The sequence below is a fragment of the Primulina tabacum genome, chromosome 10, assembly GCF_025594145.1.
Source record: "Primulina tabacum isolate GXHZ01 chromosome 10, ASM2559414v2, whole genome shotgun sequence".
Taxonomy (NCBI): Eukaryota; Viridiplantae; Streptophyta; class Magnoliopsida; order Lamiales; family Gesneriaceae; genus Primulina; species Primulina tabacum.
The window spans coordinates 8,591,349-8,613,068 of record NC_134559.1 but is presented as its reverse complement, the minus strand read 5'-3'; the positions used below and the strand labels follow the sequence as shown (position 1 = coordinate 8,613,068).

Here is a 21,720-nt window from a genome sequence, read left to right as displayed (position 1 = left end):
AACTTCTTCATCATTAAATGTAACATGTCTATAAATAAGACAACAACAAATGTTAAATAACAGTAGTTCAATATGTTTGATTCAAGTAATTCAGATGCCTGTAGCAGTACTCATGTTTTAATAACACCAGAAACACTTCCTCATCTGGAAGCCTTGAAGAAAACCATTGAGGAGTATGTCTGGATAAAAGTCATGTCTTCATGGTTCAAAGTGCAAGATCTTCAGAATATGCAACGAGATGGTGTGACTCCTACTGCTGCACAGAGAGCAACAGCAAGGAAGTACAAACGGCAGTTTGAAGTTGATCATATTTCTGAGCTTGCTTCTGATAGAGTTCTGCTTCATGTGATGCTCTGAAAGGAATGACATCAGCTAGAGAAGATTTCCAGCACATAGTCCTTTAAAAAGATTAGGAGTCATGATTTGAACAACTGGATTTCTAAGTGGCAAGATTCTGTAGGGTCTGAACTGGCTCGTGTAACCTGGTTTCGATTAAATACTTAATGAAATAACAATGATTGTCACAAGTTGTCTCCTTACTTCTCTGCAAATAAATCAATGTTAGTCAAATAACTGATAATATATAATCAAGTTAAATCAATCAAACCCAATATATTCCGAAAGTATGAAAACTTATTCTCAGGCAGTGGTTTTGTAAAGATGTCTGCTGGCTGTAAATCAGTAGAAACGTATTCCAGACGAATATCCTTCTTCTGCACACGATCTCTAATGAAATGGTGTCTAATGTCGATGTGCTTTGTTCTGGAATGAAGTACTGGATTTTGCGTGATTGCAATAGCATTTGTATTGTCACAGAAGATGGGTGATTCAGAGGCTTGAATTCCATAATCTTTGAGTTGTTGTTGTATCCATAGTGTTTGAGAGTAGCAACTTCCAGCAGCAAGGTATTCTGCTTCTGCAGTAGACGTAGCTATGGAAGTCTGCTTTTTGCTAAACCAGGAGATTAGCATATCACCGAGGAACTGACAAAAACCACTTGTGCTTTTTCTGTCTAATTTGCCACCTGCATAATCAGCATCTGAATATCCAATAAGATTAAAAGATGAATCATTGGGATACCATAAGCCGATATTTTGAGTTCCTTTTAAGTACTTCAGTGTACGTTTTGCAGCAATATAATGTGATTGCTTGGGGTTAGATTGAAATCTTGCACAAATGCAAACAGAAAATAAAATATCAGGTCTACTGGCAGTAAGATACAATAGTGAGCCAATCAGACCACGATACTGGGTTACCTCTACAGGAATCCCACTTTCATTCTTATCAAGCTTGGTAGATGAGTTCATTGGAGTGGGAGCAGCAGAGCATGCTTCCATACCAAACTTTTTCAGTAGCTCCTTAGTGTACTTAGCTTGATTTATGAAAATTTCAGTATCAAGTTGTTTGATTTGCAGTCCTAGGAAGAATGTTAATTCTCCCATCATACTCATTTCGAATTAATCATGCATCAATTTAGCAAACTTTGCACATAGTTTGGGCTTAGTTGACCCAAAGATAATGTCATCAACATAAATCTGTACTAATAGAATGTGCTTATTCTTGACTAAAGTGAACAAAGTCTTGTCTACTGTGCCAATTGTTCATGATTGATAAGAATTGTCAGAGAGTGTCATACCGCGCTCTAGGTGCCTGTTTTAGATCATACAGGGATTTGTGTAATTTGAATACATGATGTGGTAAGAAATGATCAGTAAAATCTGGAGGTTGTTTGACATAGACCTCTTCTTGTAGTAGACCATTTAGGAAGGAACTCTTCACATCCATTTGATATACTTTGAAATTCTTAAAAGCAGCAAAGGCTAAAAATATTCTGATAGCTTCAAGCCTTGCCACTAGTGCATAGGTTTCATCATAGTCTCCTTCTTCTTGTCGGAAACCTTGGGCCACCAGTCTTGCTTTATTTCTGATCACAATGCCTTTTTCATTTAATTTGTTCCTAAATACACACTGGTTTCCAATAACAGCTTGGTGAGATGGTCTAAACACTAGGAACCAAACTTCATTCCTTTTAAATTGATTTAGTTCTTCTTGCATTGCTTCAATCTAGCTTGGATCTAGAAGAGCTTCTTCAATTTTCTTCGGTTCTTCCTGAGAAATAAATGCAGCATGCATATATTCATTAATCATTTGTCTTCTGGTTCTCAAAGGCGCTGCTGGATTTCCAATAACTAAAGATGGAGGATGAGATTTTTTCCAAATAAAAGGGTTTAGAGGGATTTCTTCCTGGTTCGACATATTTGGATTAATCTCAGCTGAACCAGTAGCAGGTTCTGGAATGTCAGCTGCTGGTACTGGTATATTTGGTGTCTGTACTGCTGGTTCCACTATTGGAATGTCTGGTTCTGGATTTTGGACATCTTTGATCCTTGGTTCTGCATCGTCTTCACTATCCAATTCCAGATGAATCATGTCTAACCTGTTACTCAAATTTGACATATTAGAAACTTCAGGAGCACTGCTGTCTTCATCGAAGACAACATGAACAGATTCTTCAACATTAAGAGTTCTATTATTGAAGATTCCGAAAGCTTTGCTTACTGCTGAAAAACCAAGAAAGAGTCCAGCATCTGATTTTGAATCAAATGCAGACAAATAGTTTTTACCATTATTAAGCACAAAGCATTTGCAACCAAATACATGAAAATAAGATACATCATGCTTACTCCCTTTCCATATCTCATATGGAGTCTGATTATGTCTTTTGCTGACCATTGTTCTGTTCTGCGTGTAGCATGCTGTATTGATTGCTTCTGCCCAGAAGCGCTGAGATATGTCTGCATCTGCTAGCATTGTTCTAGCAGCTTTTTTAAGAGTTATGTTCCTCCTCTCAGCTACTTCGTTTTGTTGAGGCGTCCTGGCTGCTGAATATTCATGATGAATGCCCTGTTGATCTAAATATAACTCAAGAGTTTTGTTAGTAAACTCAGTACCCCGATCACTTCTGATTTTAATGATTGAAACAGATTTTTCATTTTGAATCTTTTTCAGAAGCTTGATCAAAAGGCTATTGGTTTGATCTTTTCCAGTAAGAAATATTACCCATGTAAATCTAGAAAAATCATCAATAACAACAAGGGTGTATTTCATTCCCCCTAAGCTCATGATAAGGATTGGACCGAATAAATCCATAAGCAACAATTCCAAACACCTTGAAGTTGACTTACCTCCTTTGTTCTTGAAGCTAGATCTGATTTGCTTCCCAAGTTGGCATGCAGAACATACATGATCTTTAACAAACTTTATATCAGGAAAACCATCAACTATGTTCTGATTCTTGAGATTGTTGATTGACTCGAAATTCAGATGATTCAATCTCTTGTGCCAGAGCCAATGCTTATAACTAAGAGAGGCAACTAAACATGTAGGAACATTAACATAATCTAAGTTCCATGAAACTTTGTAAGTGTTGCCTTCTCTCTTTCCAGTCAATACAGTAGACTCAGCAGAATCTTTCACTGTGCATGTGTGCTTTTTAAAAGCTACAAAATAACCATTATCATACAGCTGACTAATGCTAATTAAATTATAACAGAGATTCTCAACCAGGAGTACATCATTAATAGTTATGTTACCATGGATAATCTTACCCTTACCCACGGTTTTACTTTTTAAGTTATCCCCAAAAGTTATCTTTGGTCCAGTACAACTCATTATTTCTGAAAGTGGATTTTTCTGTCCAATCATGTGTCTGGAACATCTACTATCCAGATACCATGTGGAGTTACTGATTTTGGTTTTCTTCTCCTGTTCCTGCAAATACAAATTTTAGTATCTGGTACCCAAATCTATTTGGGTCCAAGCCTTATCAGTCTTTTGGGGACCCACATTTGTACAATTCTTGGTGACCTTGTACTTCGGGTATCCAAAGATGTGTGTGCAACAGAAGGTCTGTTATTTCTAACAGTATGCATCTTAGAGTGTTGTTCTTCTCTTCTGTTTTGTCTGGCCTGTATCTCTTCTGAATAGGTTTAGAATTATATTATTGGTAGTTTTTAACATTCATAGAGGGTTGTCCTCCTGAGTTGAATCTTCTACTGGATCCAGAACTCTGGTGAACTCTTCCCTTAGGTTCAACATAACCCAGACCATAATGCTTTCTTTTGTTCATCTGATCTACATTCCTTTCAACTCGAACAGTTGGTACTTCCGGTTCATATACCAAACTGGATTTAATAAAACGAATGTATTTCTCTTTGCTTGTGTCCAGTTCTGGCTTAGTACTGTTTCCAGAAGTGCTTTCATTATTGCTGAATCCGAGACCACTTCTGTCTCCAGATTGCTTTTGCAATTCCTGCATATTCTCCAATGAAACTGAGGACTTATTCCAAGCATTACCAGAACAGATAGCCTCTGGTTTTCAGACTTCAGCGTCTGGTAATCTGTGTTCATCCTATCATTCTCAGTTCTCAACCTATTAATCTCAACCTTTAGATCATTACAGCTGTTTTCTTGCAAGCAAGCAAACTTACTGATTTGATCCTTTAGGTTTTGATTTTCAGTTTTAACTTCCTCGAATGATTGAGAAAGTCATGAGTACTCTTTTACCATATCATGCAATGCATTAATCAGATCAGTACGTGTAAACTCGTCAGAGTCAAAGTCAAATACCTCTCCAGATGTCGAGGTTGAATCAGTATCTGCCATAAGACATTTGACTTCTTCTACATCGCTGTCACTGGAATAACTTTCTGAGTCTTTGAAAAGTTAAACAGAGGGTGTAAATGAATTTGTTTGTAAACTTGCAGGCACTTATATAGAGTCTCAAGAAGCTGAAGAGACGGCTATCTGATTTCACGACTACCAAGATTCATCTGTCTTTCCCTCAGATATCGTATCTTCGCATTTATTAATTGCATTAATTTAGGGGGAACAGTATCTTTTTCAGACTATTATTTTCGGGTTTTGTCAGAAGTAGAACGGATGTTTGTCTTTTCGATAAAACAATGTGTCTACTGATTTCATAAAAATGCTGGAAATATATCAGTACTTTATGACTTCCAGTAGATATTATCATAAAACAACAAATCTTCTTATGGTTATTTTCAGTAACCAATTGGACAGCCCGCTCTTTTCGAAATTTTAAATCATTAGTCTCTCTGACACCCTCTGTTTAACTCTTCTACATCGATCTCTTCTGGACTTCTTTTTATTCCTCTTGTGATCCTTTTTCTTCAGATCATCCTTCTTTGGCTTTGGACAATCAGCAATAAAATGACCGATCTTTCCACAGTTAAAACACGCCATGTCACCAGATGGTGAATCCTTCTTGAAATTACGATTGGGACCCTGGTAGGCTCGATGATTCTTTTTCATAAATCTGGAAAACTTCTTTACGAACAATGACATTGCGTCACTGCTAATCTGTTCAGCAGTCTTTTCAGATGTGCTATCAATGATGACAGCAGGTAAAGCTTGTAGTAGAACAACTACAGCAGCAGTAGAAGAAGTAGTAGCAGTAGTAGTGGCAGCAAGATCCTTGGTAGATAGATTTGATGAGGGCTCTTCTCCACTTCTCACTTCCAGTTCGAACTCATAGGCTTTTAAGTCTGCAAACAAGTCATGCAGTTCTAACTTGTTCAGGTCTTTAGATACTCTCATAGCCATGGTTTTCACATCCCACTCTCTGGGTAAAGCTCTCATTACTTTGAGCGCTATCTCTCGGTTGCCGTACTCTTTACCCAGAGCTGCTAGCTCATTGATTAAGCTGCTGAAACATTCATCAAACTCATTTAGAGTTTCCCAGCCTTCATTTTTAGGTTTTCAAACTTCTGCATTGCTACAGACAGTTTATTTTCTTTTGTATGCTCATTTCCTTCACATATCTGAATGGGCTTTTCCCAGATTTCTTTAAAGTGGAACACATCTTGATTTTGCTGAAGGTGTTCTTATCAAGAGTTTTATAAAGAATGTCCTTCGCGACATTATCAAGATTGGCTTTCTTCTTATCTTCGCCAGTCCATTCGTTTCTTGGTTTTTCAACCATTTGTGGTGCACCGTCAGTAACAACAATAGCTGTATTTGGCTTTAAGATCTTTAATGGGCCGTCTATGACGACATACCACATGTCATCATCTTGGGCTGCAAGATGAGCTTGCATCCGGATCTTCCAGTCATCAAAATCTTCTTTCGAGAACATGGGAACCTTGCTAAAATGTGCCATAACTGTTGCAAATTTTCAGAATAATAGAAACTTGCTCTGATACCACTTGTTGGGGATTGATGTAGAGTTTAGAGGGGGGTGAATAAACTCTTTCCTTTGATAATAGTTTTTGCAAAGGGTGCTATAATCCTGTTAGAGATTATATTTGTTCTTTGTTCGAGTGTAAGTTAGTAGATCACAATAATAAGTGCGAAAACGATCCGATGGAGTAGGGTGAAAATAGTAATAACAGTAGGCAATAAAATAGTTGTTGTTTCTGGAAGTTCGAAGATAAAATCTTCTACGTCTCCCGTTCTTCTGTTTACAGAAGGTATCACTAAAAGACTTTGGATTTTACAGTACACACTTGTACACACCCACTTCAGCAGGACTTATCCCTTGCCTACTGAAACTCTTAGTATCTCAACACAGTATGATTCAATATATCAAAGATTTCTGGAAAAGACTCTTTTCCAGATTAAAAACTCTTCTTCAAAAAATATGAAATTATGTTTTGCTTGAAGAGGCGAAGAAACAGCAGTACAAAATGATCTCCAAAGATCAGATGTAAAAATGAAGCGTGTACTGCTTTTCTGCAAATTGAGCTAAAATATTAAGAGTGGTTCGCGGTTGCTCAATATAACGTTGAGTAGTAAAATGTTCAGCGTTCTTGTTCTCTAAATGGATTTGATCCATATATAGATAACTTGAATCCAAAGTCTACAATAAATGAACGGCTCTTTTTGACTTCTGATAGTAATAGCTTTATTTCCTAAAGAAGATCCTGCAAAAAGCTTTCAACACAATCAGTCTTGTTTAATACCAAAACTGGTAAAGCTAATTAAATGACTTCGTTCAGCATTTAATGGTGCAATTAATGCTTAGTAATAGATAAAGTAACGGTAACATTTAAGATAGAAACGATTGAGTAAAATGCGATTACGTACTGATCCAGTAAAGCTAAGTTATGCTTCTGTTTTACTAAGCCGTTGAGTACTAACTAAAGTACTGCTTCTGTTTAGGCGAATCAATATTTTCTGCTTTGCATTATCTTCTGGTTGGTGCTATTCCTAATGGTTTTGATTCTCATCACCACAATAAAATTAAGTCTAACAGTGAGCATTCGGTTGGTTCTGTTACCGACCGAACCAAATTAGTCATAACCGGACCGAACTGAAATATTTAGCAATAATCGAACCGATCGAATTAATTTTCATAACCGATTAAAACCGAACCGAATTAAAATCGGTTAACCGATTAGTTTTTTAAAAAAATTGTGATTTAACTTTAATTATATATGTAATTTTTTTTGAACACTACAATCTACACAAATGCATAAAAACATAAAATCACAAATTTTTCTTTAGAATTAGGGCTGGTTTTAAAATTAAAAATTTAAAAATATATTAAAATTGATAAATAATAGTATTTATTATATCGGTTAATTCAGTTAGCCGATTTCAAAATTTTGAAAACCGTAACCGAACCGAATTAACCGATATAACCGAATTTTTTTTATTTGAAAACCGAATTTCCGAAATAAGCGAACCGAATTTCTGAATTGACTCGGTTCGATCGGTTAATTCGGTTTAACCGAAATTTTGCTCACCCCTAATAATAATGTTTAGTTTATATGTTATCAAGTATAAATGTCTAATAAATTAAAGGTGACTAGGAAAGTAAAAGCATCCAGTAGAAATTGTTGTCAATTTACATGAAAGAGAATAATAATCAAACAAAATTGTATATAAAAAATTGCATATCATTGATTGTCAAAAAAGATTGTAATAATTGAATATTATAATAAAATATATGCATTATTGAGAGAATATGACAAATAACAAAAGAAAACAATATGATAAAAAAGATATGAGAAAATTTTTATTAGTCCAAATCTTTTTTTTAAAATTAGAAAAATATGTTTTTTTCTAAATTAGTTACATATGTTAATTAACACGAATTGTCAATATATATGTGTGTGTGTGTGTGTGTCAGTTTCACTAAAACCCGTTACACCTTCCTACCAAGTTATAGACCCGATGATCTGATCGGGTTTAAACTCTGTTAATTGTCATCCTACACCTGTCATTGACTATGAAAGCTAAAGTCTAGTATTTTTGAAAATCATGTATCTGTTTATCAATAATATTTTGTGTTTTCTTTTTGTCGTTCTTTGTTTCTCTGCTATATCAATATATTAAACTCAGCCCCCACGCCACCATTAAATTTCTTTTAATATTCAAAGATTACCGAACGAACATATTGAAAGTTCCGTTTCCACAGGGTGAATGTGACGAGGGTGAGTGTTGTGTGTATCAGAATGTAGGTGTTGTGCGTAGGTGTTGTAACACCCACGACAACATGCAGCGGAAATTATAGTTTAACACATTAACACACAACAGGAATGACAATAATACGAGATACGAGAGATAAATTATGCACAAGTATAAAATACTTGTGCGGTGCCTCAGGGCAAAATAATTTACTAGAAAAACTTGTAAGTTTACAAAAACCAATACTAGTGAAAGAATAAAACAACTCCCTTATTAAGACGAGTAACAAATTTCATCCTAAACCTCTAACAAACCGTATAACCAAAATACATAGGATGCATCAACTGAGAAGTGAAAAAGTCTTCAAAAATCAGCGCACATTTAATCAAAACAGTGATTAGGTGTTGTCTTCAGATGTAGTCAGCACTTCACAGCAACACTTTATCAACGACGCGAGATTGCTTCAATCAGAAAATATTTTCTTCGTACAAATGCATCTCAGTCTCTCCGAAAGTTTTTTTGCTCTATATCGTCCCCCTCTCTTTTGTTTCTTCTCCTTTGAGTCCTATTTAACATAGAAAAAACAATTTCATTAGGAAACAAACTATTTTTAAAACAAGGATAATATCTTAAAGATATTGTGATATCATATCTTAAAGATATTAAGAGTCATATCAAATATAGTCTTATATCACATATTGAATTTATACGAGATCATATCATCAATTTCGAGATTATCCTCATGTCTAGAAAGGCAAAATATTAAAGATAAAAAAGGAAAATATATCAAGGAATAAAATTCCTTTCAATCTCCCCCTTTTTGCCTTTCTGGACAAAACAACCCAAAAATGGTTGTACATCTCAGCTCCCCCTGAGTTAGCAAATCAGTGACTCAGCCAACTTTAGTTGACTCCCCCTGAATTCTACCGTTAAGCCTTCCCCTGATGAAAAATACAGTTCACTCAGGTGTTGTATGTTAGATGTTGCAACATTCAGATCATAACACCAAAATAGTTCATTAATCAGGAGGGACAAAGATCAGAGAGAATAAAAGGACAACTAAAATACTAAAACCATCAAAAGAGAAAAAAACTCAAAATCTCATTATCCTTCATTACTGCCATCATCATCAGTCATTTTTGCTCCACTGGTTCCAGCTATATCTGTATCTACTCCCCCTTTTTGTCCAGAATGGACACTTTCACCCAGCAGAAGCTCATAGTCAGCCACTTGATTTTCATAATGTTCAATGGTTTTCTTGGCATTTTCAATCTTTTGTCGACCATAGGCAATCTGAGCTTGAATGTAGGAGATAGACAATGTGACATAACCAGTAGGAGGAACATCTGTAGGTGGCTGTTCAGCTGTCTCAGGCACATGTTCAGATGTTGTATCATCAGTGTTGCCAGCATCCGGAGCAACATTTGAATGCAGCCAAGGCAGATCGATCTTTCTGTTGCCTTTGAAATAAGCAGGAGAAATCTTCAGAGGATCTTTGACAGGGCAATGATCTTCATCAATATCCTTAATGAAACCTTGAGATTCCAAGATTCCATAAATCAGTGAAGGGTAGGGCAGCTTTGTTTTCTTGAAGTCTCCTTCAGCATATTGCAATGCTGTCCTGAACACCAGATTTCCAAAGTTAAAGGCCCTTTCAGTACCAATAGCAAACAACACCAGGGCCTGAGATCTAGTCACAGTAGTAGAATTGGTTGACGGTGTCCAATTCCAGATTGATGTCTTGTGCAGCACGGAGAAAAAAGAAGTGAGATTAGCAGCACTCAACTTCTTGGGATAATCAGGGAATACTTTGATCAGGCCTCCAGTGAGCACAGAGGTTACAGCATTTATGTTCAGATCCTCTTCAACTTCCTCAATATCCTGAGTGTTGTAGAATGCATTGATCACAGAAGGTGAGAACTTGTAGATACGATCACGAACAAACACTCTCCCATACTTCACCGATTCCTCATCTCCAACACTGCCCAGGAGATTGCAGTAGAATTCTAACACTACACGGCGACAGTAGGGCATTAACATCAATATTTTTCTCCTCAATCAGCTCTCTCTGAACAAACAGCGGCCATAATGCCAAGGCATCCTCAGAATAAAATTTGGGGGAAAAAGACTTACTTAAATCATAGTCAGCTGAGTCAATGTGGCGCTCGGTGTTGTCAACATCCACCTCAACACCGGCAGCAGTAGTAGCAACATCATCAGAAGACTCACTAGCTTCAGAGCCAATATCCTCAGATTCAGCATCACCCTGTTCCTCAGATTCAAAGTCAGATACAGACGATGAAGAGGAAGAAGCTCCAGGTCGGTTTTGCTCAAACTCCTTCATCATTTCTGAATCAGGTTCATCATCCTTAGAAATTTGTTTCTTGGTAGCCTTTTCTTCCTTAAGGTGAGCGAGAAACTCGGCCAGAGATTGTTCATCTTCTAAAGGCTCATCAGGAACTCTTTCTTCTGCAACATTTTGAGTATCTGTGATGGGGTTTTGTTTTTGAATACCAGAAGTAGAACCAGGTTCCTTTGCAGCAACAGTTGGTTTGGGGCGAGCCACCAACTCAAAATCATCATCATTGGAGTCGTCCCCAGATGAGAAATCAGGGTCCAGAAGATTTGAGGAGGTAGATGCCCGTGGTTTCTTGGTTGGAACAAAGTCAGGATCGAACCCTGCTTGTCTCTTTGACCTTCGGCGCATAGGAGCAGTGGGAAAAGCTTTATTCAAGACTTCAAAGTCCGGTGGATTCTCGACATTGATCTCGTTCCCAGGTTCACCAGGAGCGATCATTTCCAGCGGAGTTGGTTCTTCTGACACGCCCACAATTTCCATCCCCTCAACATTGGTTTCGGTTGTGGGTGTTGTGTCAGGTGATTTTCCACCCATGCTCGCAGCCATTTCACTCCTAATGTCGTGAGGATCGAAGCCAGTCATCTGCGCAATCAAGAACAAAAGAAGTAGATCGGTTCGAAGGACACAGAAAATCGCGAAGAACAGAGATATTTTAAGCAAAAACAATGAATAGTGAGGGCAGGAGAAATTTTAGAATGTGAGGGAAAATACTAAACAGTAAAGTTATTCTTCGTCCATTCCTAATTATTTAAGCACAACTCTCCAACGGTAACATTCTGTTGAGCCGCAACTTCAGCACCTTTCAACTCAATTTTTACTCTCACCCAACGGTAACTTTCTGAAACAGTGCCATCATTATTTCAAGAAATCAGGCAGGATAAAACACCACGTCGAATTAACCCCACAAACAGTTAGAAATCAAGAAATTTCAAAATTAAGTCGGTTAGGGTTTTTTTCGTATTTCATGAATTAAAAACTGATAGCCCACTGGTCATGATGAATTCACATAACTGCAGTATGAATGACTTAAATTTATTCCTAAAGTATGATCAAAAATGAAATGCACACGCATGTGATCAAACTGTGATCAGTCTGTACTTAGGTGTTGGCAACACCTCTTGGCAACACTCACAAGTTGGACTCAAACTTTCTTGAACATTTTTAATTCAGACATGGTAGCTCCCACTCTAGAAGAACGGTCTTCATAGGACTCCTCTAGGTAGCTTTTTTCATCTGTATTTTTAATTAGAAGTGGTAGCTCCCACACTAGAAGAACAGTCTTCATTGGACTCCTCTAGGTAGCTTTTTTCATTTTCTTCTAAACAACAATTTTTTTTCTTTTCTATTTTTCACCTTATTGCTCAAGAATTTTCTAGTCATTTTCTACATTGGACATGATCATGTGGTACACGAACATCCTCACAGCTTAATGACTTAGATTCAGCACACTCCATACTTTAGAAAATTTTGATAGAAAGTTTGATTCACAACTGAAAGCACACCATTCAGTATCTTTCACTTGTACAGGCTTCACACAAAACAGGATGTATGCAATATGTCTAGCATCCTAAAAATAAAATGCACATGCATGCTGAGTGTTGTCCACAGGTGTTGTAACACCGAGGACAACATCCGTGAGTGATCATTGTGCACACAAGCTGAGAGACTTCCTAAGATTGGAAAATCTCTCAAAATCCAATGGTTTTGTAAAAATATCAGCCAGTTGGTTCTCAGTTCTAACAAATTCCATTCGAATTGTACCCTTATCAACCAAATCTCGAATAAAATGATGTCTAATGTCTATGTGTTTCGTTCGAGAGTGTTGTACTGGATTTTTTGAAATATCAATTGCACTTGAATTGTCACAGTATACAATTACGGTGTCACTGTTGAAACCATAGTCTTTAATCATTTGATTCATCCACAAAAGTTGTGAACAACAGCTAGCAGCTGCAACATATTCAGATTCAGCAGTGGACAGAGATACACAATTTTGCTTTTTACTATACCATGACACCAAATTGTTACCTAGATAAAAACATCCTCCAGTGGTACTCTTCCTATCATCTAGATTTTCAGCCCAGTCAGCATCACTAAACCCCACTTTTTTTAATGTTTGTTTCTTTGGTGTACCATAAACCTAAGTTAACTGTCCCGGCTATATATCTCAAAATTCTTTTGACAGCTTTTAAATGAGTGACTTTAGGATCAGCCTGGTACCTGGCGCACAAACATACACTAAACATGATGTCGGGACGACTTGCACTTAAGTAAAGAAGACTGCCTATGATTCTGCGATACTGGATGTTGTCAACACCTGCAGCAACATCGTCTTTGGACAATTTTTCAGTCAACCTCATTGGTGTTTTCATGTGTTTAGTGTTCTCGGTAGAAAATTTCTTCACCAAATTCTTGGCATACTTGGATTGACACAGAAAGATACCATCATGCATTTGTTTAATTTGCAATCCAAGAAAGAAACTTAATTCTCCTACCATGCTCATTTCAAATGTGGTAGACATGCATTTAACAAATTCATCAACATGCTTTTGAGAAGAAGCACCAAAAATGATGTCATCCACATAAATTTGACACACAAGAATATCATGCTTCGATTTTTGAATAAAAAGGGTTTTATCAACCTCACCTCGTTTGAAGCCTAAGTCAAGCAGATATTCAGTAAGCCTACCATACCATGCTCGTGGAGCTTGTTTAAGTCCATAAAGTGCCTTCTTCAACTTGTAGACATGGTTCGGGTGGTTTGGATCTTCGAACCCTTTAGGTTGGCTTACATAAGCTTCTTCATTCAAAATGCCGTTCAAAAAGGCACTTTTCACATCCATTTGATATAGTTTTAGGTCCATGTGACAAGCGATAGCAAGTAAAAGTCGGACTGACTCAATCCGGACAACAGGGGCAAATGTCTCATCAAAATCAATTCCTTCAATTTGAGTATACCCTTGAGCAACTAACCTAGATTTATTTCTCACAACAATCCCAGATTCATCAGTTTTGTTTTTAAAAATCCATTTGGTTCCAATAACATTCACATTATCAGGTCTGGGAACCAAATCCCACACATCATTCCTAACAAATTGTTCAAGTTCCTCATGCATCGCATCAACCCAAAATTCATCTTTTAAGGCTTCATTTATATTTTTGGGTTCAATGAGCGAAACAAAACAAGAATGGCTTACTTGAGAGTATACGGAAGTCATGCATACTAGACCCATCATTTTCCGATAATCTACCTTCTCCTTTCTTCTAGTTTGCATTCCTCCAAATGCTTCTCCAATGATCTGAGATGATGGATGATTTTTCTGAATCTTACTGGGAATATCAATCCCTTCATTGGTTACAACATCATCATTTTCAGTATATTCTCCTGGTTCATCATTTGATTCTGCCAGTGCAGGTGTTGTCTCAGGTGTTACAACACCGGGTGCAACATCTGTGTTAGGCAGTGTCTCACTTATGTTCAGTAGCCCATCAATATCGTCCTCGATTGTTTTTCCCGTTAGATCTGCAAGATCGTCAAAAACAACGTTAATAGATTCCATAGTCGTTCTTGTTCTGAGATTATACACGCGATATGCACGACTATTGGATGAATAAACAAGAAATAAACACTTGTCACTTTTAGAGTCAAACTTTGCAAGATGGTCTCGGTCATTCAAAACATAACATACACACCCAAAAACATGAAAGTACTTCAGGTTTGGCCTCTTTCCCATGATGATTTCATAGGATGTCATAGTAGAACCACTCCTTAAGTACACACGGTTTGAAATATGACATGCTGTGTTTAAGGCCTCGGCCCAAAATCGTTTTGAAATATTCTTTGAACTCAACATGACCCTAGCCATTTCTTGCAGTGTCCTATTCTTCCTTTCGGCTATTCCATTTTGTTGAGGAGTCTTAGGGGCCGAAAATTCATGAGTTATCCCTCTCTTTTCACAGAATGATATAAAGTGTGAGTTTTCAAATTCTTTACCATGATCGGTCCTTATCTTACCAACCCTCAAATCATGTAGATTAGTAATCTTAGCATGTAATTTCTTAAAAACAGCAAATGTGTCGGATTTTTCTCTAAGAAAACTTAGCCATGTAAAGCAAGAGAAATCATCCACACAAACACATGAATACTTCTTACCTCCAAGGCTTTCCACTTCCATTGGACCCATAAGATCCATGTGCAAGAGTTCAAGACACCGTGTTGTTCCAAAGTGTTGCAACACTTGATGGGGAACACGTGTTTGCTTACCCTTTTGACATGCACCACAAACATAAGGAATTCCAGAGGATAAGTTAGACATACCTCTCACAGCATCGTACTTACCAAGGTTCTTTAATGTCTTGAAGTTTGACCCAATTTTTGATGCCACAAGTTTAGTTCACTTACTTTTGAATGATTGCACACAGGGTTCTCTCCAAGTTGATAACAATTGTCAGCTTACCTTGTACTTGTCAAAATACATGTATCAGTATTATCAAAAACTTCACAATTGTCTTTATCAAACTTAACATGTAAACCATCATCACAAAGTTGACTTATGCTTATTAAGTTTGAGTTAAGTCCTTCGACATAAAGCACATTGTGTAGACTAGGCAGTCCATCAACATTCAAGGTCCATTTGCCAGCTATTCTTCCTTTAGCACCTCCACCATATATCACAGACCATTCCTTAGTTCAACATAGTCAGTCAAATAGTCTTTAGAACCTGTCATGTGGCGTGAACAGCCACTGTCAAAGTACCATATTCCTGCAATGTTAGTTTTTAACGAAGTATAAATAACAGAACATTGAATATTAGCCTTTGTCACCCAAACCCTTTTTACCGATGGTTTCCTATTGGCAGTGTTACGCCGGATGTTGTACAACACCTGTGGCAACACCTGTTCAGATTCCCATCTTTTGTAGTCATCTCTCAGTTTAAAACAATAGGGTTTGATATGACCAGGTCTAAAGCAATAGTGGCAGATAAAGTGGCGTTTTCTGGACTTGGACTTCTTTGTAGATATTTGCCTCTTTGATGAAACACCTTTTTCAGTGTATGTAGCATTCGAGATTTCAGCACTTCCTTTGACAAAGACAGTTGGTTTTCTTTCAGTGTTGGAAGACTCTCCTATTTCAAATTGGTGATTCGTATAACCAAGTCCAGCTTTGTCATTCTTTCCAATCATCAAGAGTGAATCAAGTTTGGATGAACTTGAATTAAGCTTCGCAAGAATTTGAGTTGCTTCTTCAAGCTCTTCCTTGACTTTGCATAATTCCAGATCTTTCTTACTTAAGATTACTTCAAGTCGTGATACTTGTGACTTCAGCTCAGTGTTCTTTTTGGAGAGAATTGCATTCACTTTATTTCTTTTGATCCAGTCTTCATACAATTCTTCATACATTGTCTGCACACTTTCCAGAGTGACTTCATCATCATCTACTTCTTGGTTTTCAGACTGACTTGATTCACCAAGGGTTGTAGAATTAAGACACACTGAATTTGAAGAGATGTTGCGACCAGGTATTGCAACACCTGTGCCAACACCCAAAGGATTGATTTGCATTGAACGCTTCTCCTTGATCACAGCAGACAACGATGTGTGTTTTTCAGATTCATTTGATCCTTGATCATCATCAGACTCTTCATCACTCAAAGTGACAGCCATGCCTTTGTTTCTCCGAAGTCGATTGGCACACTCATTGGCATAGTGTCCAAATCCAGAACACTCTCTGCATTGTACTGAGTCCAAATTTCTGACATTTGATTGGATTTGCAATTCAGTTTTTGGTCGAAATTGTCCTTTCATAGGAGTAAACTTTTGAGCTTTTGCAGAAGTGGTGATATTGGGCAACACAGATTTTTGTCCAATTTTCTTCTTCTCTCTCATTTTCTTCAAGTAATCACCGAATTTTTTAGTAATTAGAGAGATAGAATCTTCACCTAAATCAGATTCATTCACTTCTTTAGATATTTGAAGGATTTCATCATAAGAGTCAGTTGAAACTTCAAGGGCTATTGTCTTCCCTTTATCCTTCTTTTGTAAATCAAGATTCATCTCAAAAGTTCTGAGGGAACTCATTAATTCATCCAGGTTGATTGTTGAAGTGTCTTTAGATTCTTCAATTGCACAAACTTTGACATTAAATTTCTTAGGTAGAGATCTTAAAACTTTGTTCACCAATCTTTCATTGGACATGGGATCTCCAAGACTGTGAGCTTCATTAGAAAGTTGTCTCAACCGGCTATCATACTCAAGAATAGACTCCTTGTCCTCCATTCTCAGGCTTTCAAATTTTGATGCCACCATCCTTAGCCTAGTTTTACGCACACTCTCGGATCCTTCACAATGTTTCTGAAGTATATCCCAAGCTTCTTTGGCACAAACACAATTGGTGATTAAATTAAACATCCTTGTGTCAACAGACGAGAATATAGCATTGAGAGCCTTGGAATTAAAATTTGACGTTTGCACTTCATCGATTGTCCATGTACTTTCAGGTTTGAGCCGAGTGTCTCCATCAGCATCCTCAATCTTTGGTGGACTCCAACCATCAAGTACACGCTGCCAAGCTCTTTCTTCAATTGATTTAATAAAAACCCTCATCTTTACTTTCCATAATGCATAGTTTGATCCATCCAATACGGGAGGTCTAAAAACAGTGTTTGTTGATGCTTCCATGATCCTTTTCCACCTGGAAAACAAAACAAAACAGGATCTCACTTAGTAGCGTCAAGTGGAAGCTCTGATACCAATTGAAAGTTCCGTTTCCACAGGGTGAATGTGACGAGGGTGAGTGTTGTGTGTATCAGAATGTAGGTGTTGTGCGTAGGTGTTGTAACACCCACGACAACATGCAGCGGAAATTATAGTTTAACACATTAACACACAACTGGAATGACAATAATACGAGATACGAGAGATAAATTATGCACAAGTATAAAATACTTGTGCGGTGCCTCAGGGCAAAATAATTCACTAGAAAAACTTGTAAGTTTACAAAAACCAATACTAGTGAAAGAATAAAACAACTCCCTTATTAAGGCGAGTAACAAATTTCATCCTAAACCTCTAACAAACCGTATAACCAAAATACATAGGATGCATCAACTGAGAAGTGAAAAAGTCTTCAAAAATCAGCGCACTAATCAAAACAGTGATTAGGTGTTGTCTTCAGATGTAGTCAGCACTTCACAGCAACACTTTATCAACGACGCGAGATTGCTTCAATCAGAAAATATTTTCTTCGTACAAATGCATCTCAGTCTCTCCGAAAGTTTTTTTGCTCTATATCGTCCCCCTCTCTTTTGTTTCTTCTCCTTTGAGTCCTATTTAACATAGAAAAAACAATTTCATTAGGAAACAAACTATTTTTAAAACAAGGATAATATCTTAAAGATATTGTGATATCATATCTTAAAGATATTAAGAGTCATATCAAATATAGTCTTATATCACATATTGAATTTATACGAGATCATATCATCAATTTCGAGATTATACCCATGTCTAGAAAGGCAAAATATTAAAGATAAAAAAAGAAAATATATCAAGGAATAAAATTCCTTTCACATATATGTTGAGATGAGCTATCGAAGCTACTCTACTCCTTGTCATCATTACAAGTTAAAATATGCGATGCATATATTTGTTTATCTTCTTACTTCTGGCTATTAATATATACACACAGTTCCTGAAGTGAAGAGCATCAAGAAAAAGAAAGTAATGCACCGACAGACACTTGAACTCGTCAAATGCTTGTGCAGGGCACTGGAATCTTTGCCTTCTAGTGATGCTTCACCTGTCTATCAAAGTGCCATGCTTAAGGCTGCAGAGGAAGGCATACACGAGGTTGTGGAGGTGATCATAGAGATGTTTCCGAATACCATTTATGCTGAAGAATCAAAAACTGAATGTACCATTTTTCACATAGCAGCAAGAGAACGCGTTGAAAATATTTTCAATCTCATTTATCATATGAATGAACGAAAACAATATTTTTACGACATGACGGACTCTTCGGGTAACAACTTTATGCACATATGCGGAGAACTAGCGCCTCCTCATAAACTCAATCTAGTTTCTGGTGCAGCTTTACAGATGCAGCGTGAGTTACAATGGTCTAAGGTACTCGACATCTTGCATAACATTCTTATTAATTATATGCATGTCCACCACTAGCAATTATAATTAATTTGGCGGATCACTTCGGCAATTCTAGCTTGTTTGTTTACCTGAGCACATTTTTGTGGTGATAATTTCATCAACGTGCACCGTACAGGAAATGGAAAATTTTGTCAACCCTTCTCGTAGGACATGGTTTAACAATGACCGCAAGACTCCTCAAATGCTGTTTTCCGAAAAGCACCAAGAGTTAAAATCTCAAGGAGAGAAATGGATGAAAGACACTGCCACCTCATGTACCATTGCCGCTGCATTGATTGCTACAGTCGTATTTGCTGCAGCCTTCACAGTTCCAGGAGGACTTCATAGTGACACCGGAGTACCGATTTTCGTAAGAAAAAATTTATTCGTTTTATTTGCTATCTCAGACTCTGTTTCCTTGTTCACATCCACCACTTCACTGCTCATGTTTCTATCGATCCTGACTTCCCGTTATGCTGAACAAGACTTTCTTTACCTTCTACCTACGAGATTATGCATCGGCCTACTTACCCTCTTCACTTCAATCACGTTCATGATGGTCGCCTTTAGTGCAGCTATATATATTACATTGAAGGAGAAATCTAATTTGTTTCTTGTACCAATGACCGTATTGGCCTGTCTTCCAGTCACATCCTTTGCATTATTGCAATTCCCACTTCTCATCGATGTGATGTATTCCACCTATGGACCTGGCATTTTCGGCAAAAAGAGTGATCGAACATTGTATTAAAACAAAGCAAAGCAAGGGCTTTCCACTTCAGTTAGATACCAAAGATATTTGTTGTGTGTGTGTGCGCGAGTGTTTATATATATATATATATATATATATATTATATATATATAACCAATATGAGGGATGTATCAACTTTAATAAAGATTTGACAATGTAATGCAGTGACATGTTTGGAATTTTATCGATAATAACATAAACTAGAGAGTTGGAAATCCATGTTTATACAGCTGAAAATGTGTATTTACATCAAAGATAAGAGATTTATGAACACGAGTCTCAAGAGCCAAGCAATCCGCGACCTAATTATAGATATGCGTGATGTAGCATGGAATTCGATATAAATTGTTTTCCGTATTTATGTTGTAAAAATGCCTATAACTTGTTACACACTAGAAATTTTGGCTCGTCTCACTCCTCCTCGTTTTGACTTATATATTGGTAGGGGTAAGTCAAAACCTTCGTAATGATCTAATGTTGCTTTTATTAAAAAAAAAAAAAAACAAAGCAAAACAAAAACAAAGCCTACGAAACAATTTTTTCAAGAGGGCTACATGTTACTTTTTAACAAAATACAATACAATAACTATTACTTACAACATGTAATAAGACATTCGAGTCGCAGAGCCAAACGAGGATTGGCAAGACAATTGTTTCTATAGATTTGAAATGCATCTATAGATTTATGCATTTCCATATACTATATATTTTGAACCACCCGATTTTATTTAACTAGTAGCAAAGATAATGAAGTTAAGTATACTATGAATATTGATCCTAAATTTGCAAATAAATGTAGACACGTAAATTTTTCACAAATTATTCAATAACAAATACTATTTTACAACTTATCTATCATTTTAAACAACCACAGTTTAGTCTTTTCCATCATTTTCTTGTATGATTTTCGAATCTTTCAGTATCTTTTTCATCTTTTTATTTTATTTTTTATGCTTCTTTCTTTGATTAAATTCAGCAATCATATCATCATATCTAATTTTCATGTTTCTTTTTCGTCGTCAGATTTGATTTTGATTAATCCTTTGATGTTTGCATGTTTTTTCCTATGGTCTTCTTATTTTGTTTATTTGAGTCATCCATGCTTCGGGTTTAACTCCTTATTATTTTTCTTGTTTTTTTAAGTCTCACTCGATTTCTCCACATATTATGTTATATCTATTTTGCATTAGGAACATAATTAAGTGTACAAATTAATTGATATATTTACTTGATATAAAAATTAGGAGAAAAAACGTTAAAATTCAAGAGCGGATAATATATTAAAAAAACTCTCTCGAGATAAGAGATGTAGATAGATTTTTATTAGGGAGGCAAAAAAATTCAAAATATTTCACCATCGTAAAAGTCAAAAATATAACTGTATTTTCTTACTTTAGAAAAATTAATGGGACACCTCCTAATCTATAGATACAAATCTTAATATTTCAAAAGTTACTAATTTTTTTTTTAGATTTAAGTTATAAAATCATAAAAATATGAAAAAATATGCATATATTCACATAATTTTAAAACTAATTTAGAATATATATACATACACAAAATATATTTCATCATTAAAAAATAATATATACTAAAAAAATATTTTGAATAATATCAAATATTACAAAAACAATTAAGCTATTGTCACTATATTTTTAATTAATTTTGTTGCATTTATAAGTTTATATAATAGATAAAATTATCTTAAGAGATATAACAACACTTTTAAAGTAGTAAATAATGTCAAATATTACAAAAAATATTAAGAATTGATAGAGAAAATCGACGAGAGATTTCAAAATTTTCAATTATAATTTAGAATTTATGATTCAGGGTTTTTAAAATATAAAATTTAAATTAAATAATTTATTTTGCTTACCGAAATATTTTGTCAATGAAGTTTTCTTGAATAATTTTCATCAATTATTTGACTTAATGTATTTAAGAAAATTTCAAATTTAAACATGATTATTTAGTTAAATTAATGTAATATTAATTGAGTCATAATAGAAATAAAAATATGTAAAAAAGAGGA

General features: G+C 36.0%; 1 protein-coding gene across 1 annotated transcript in view; it reads left to right on the top strand.

Moving 5' to 3' along the window:
* LOC142504812 (uncharacterized) overlaps positions 1 to 19,767 on the top strand; it is a 107,120-nt gene extending 87,353 nt beyond the window's left edge. Inside the window, exons 3-4 of the mRNA XM_075617623.1 lie at positions 18,480 to 18,916; positions 19,071 to 19,767. Of these exons, the coding sequence (XP_075473738.1) occupies positions 18,480 to 18,916; positions 19,071 to 19,685 (1,052 nt within the window). The 3' untranslated portion in view covers positions 19,686 to 19,767. The remainder of the gene's footprint in view (positions 1 to 18,479; positions 18,917 to 19,070) is intronic.
* Positions 19,768 to 21,720: the final 1,953 nt, after the last annotated feature.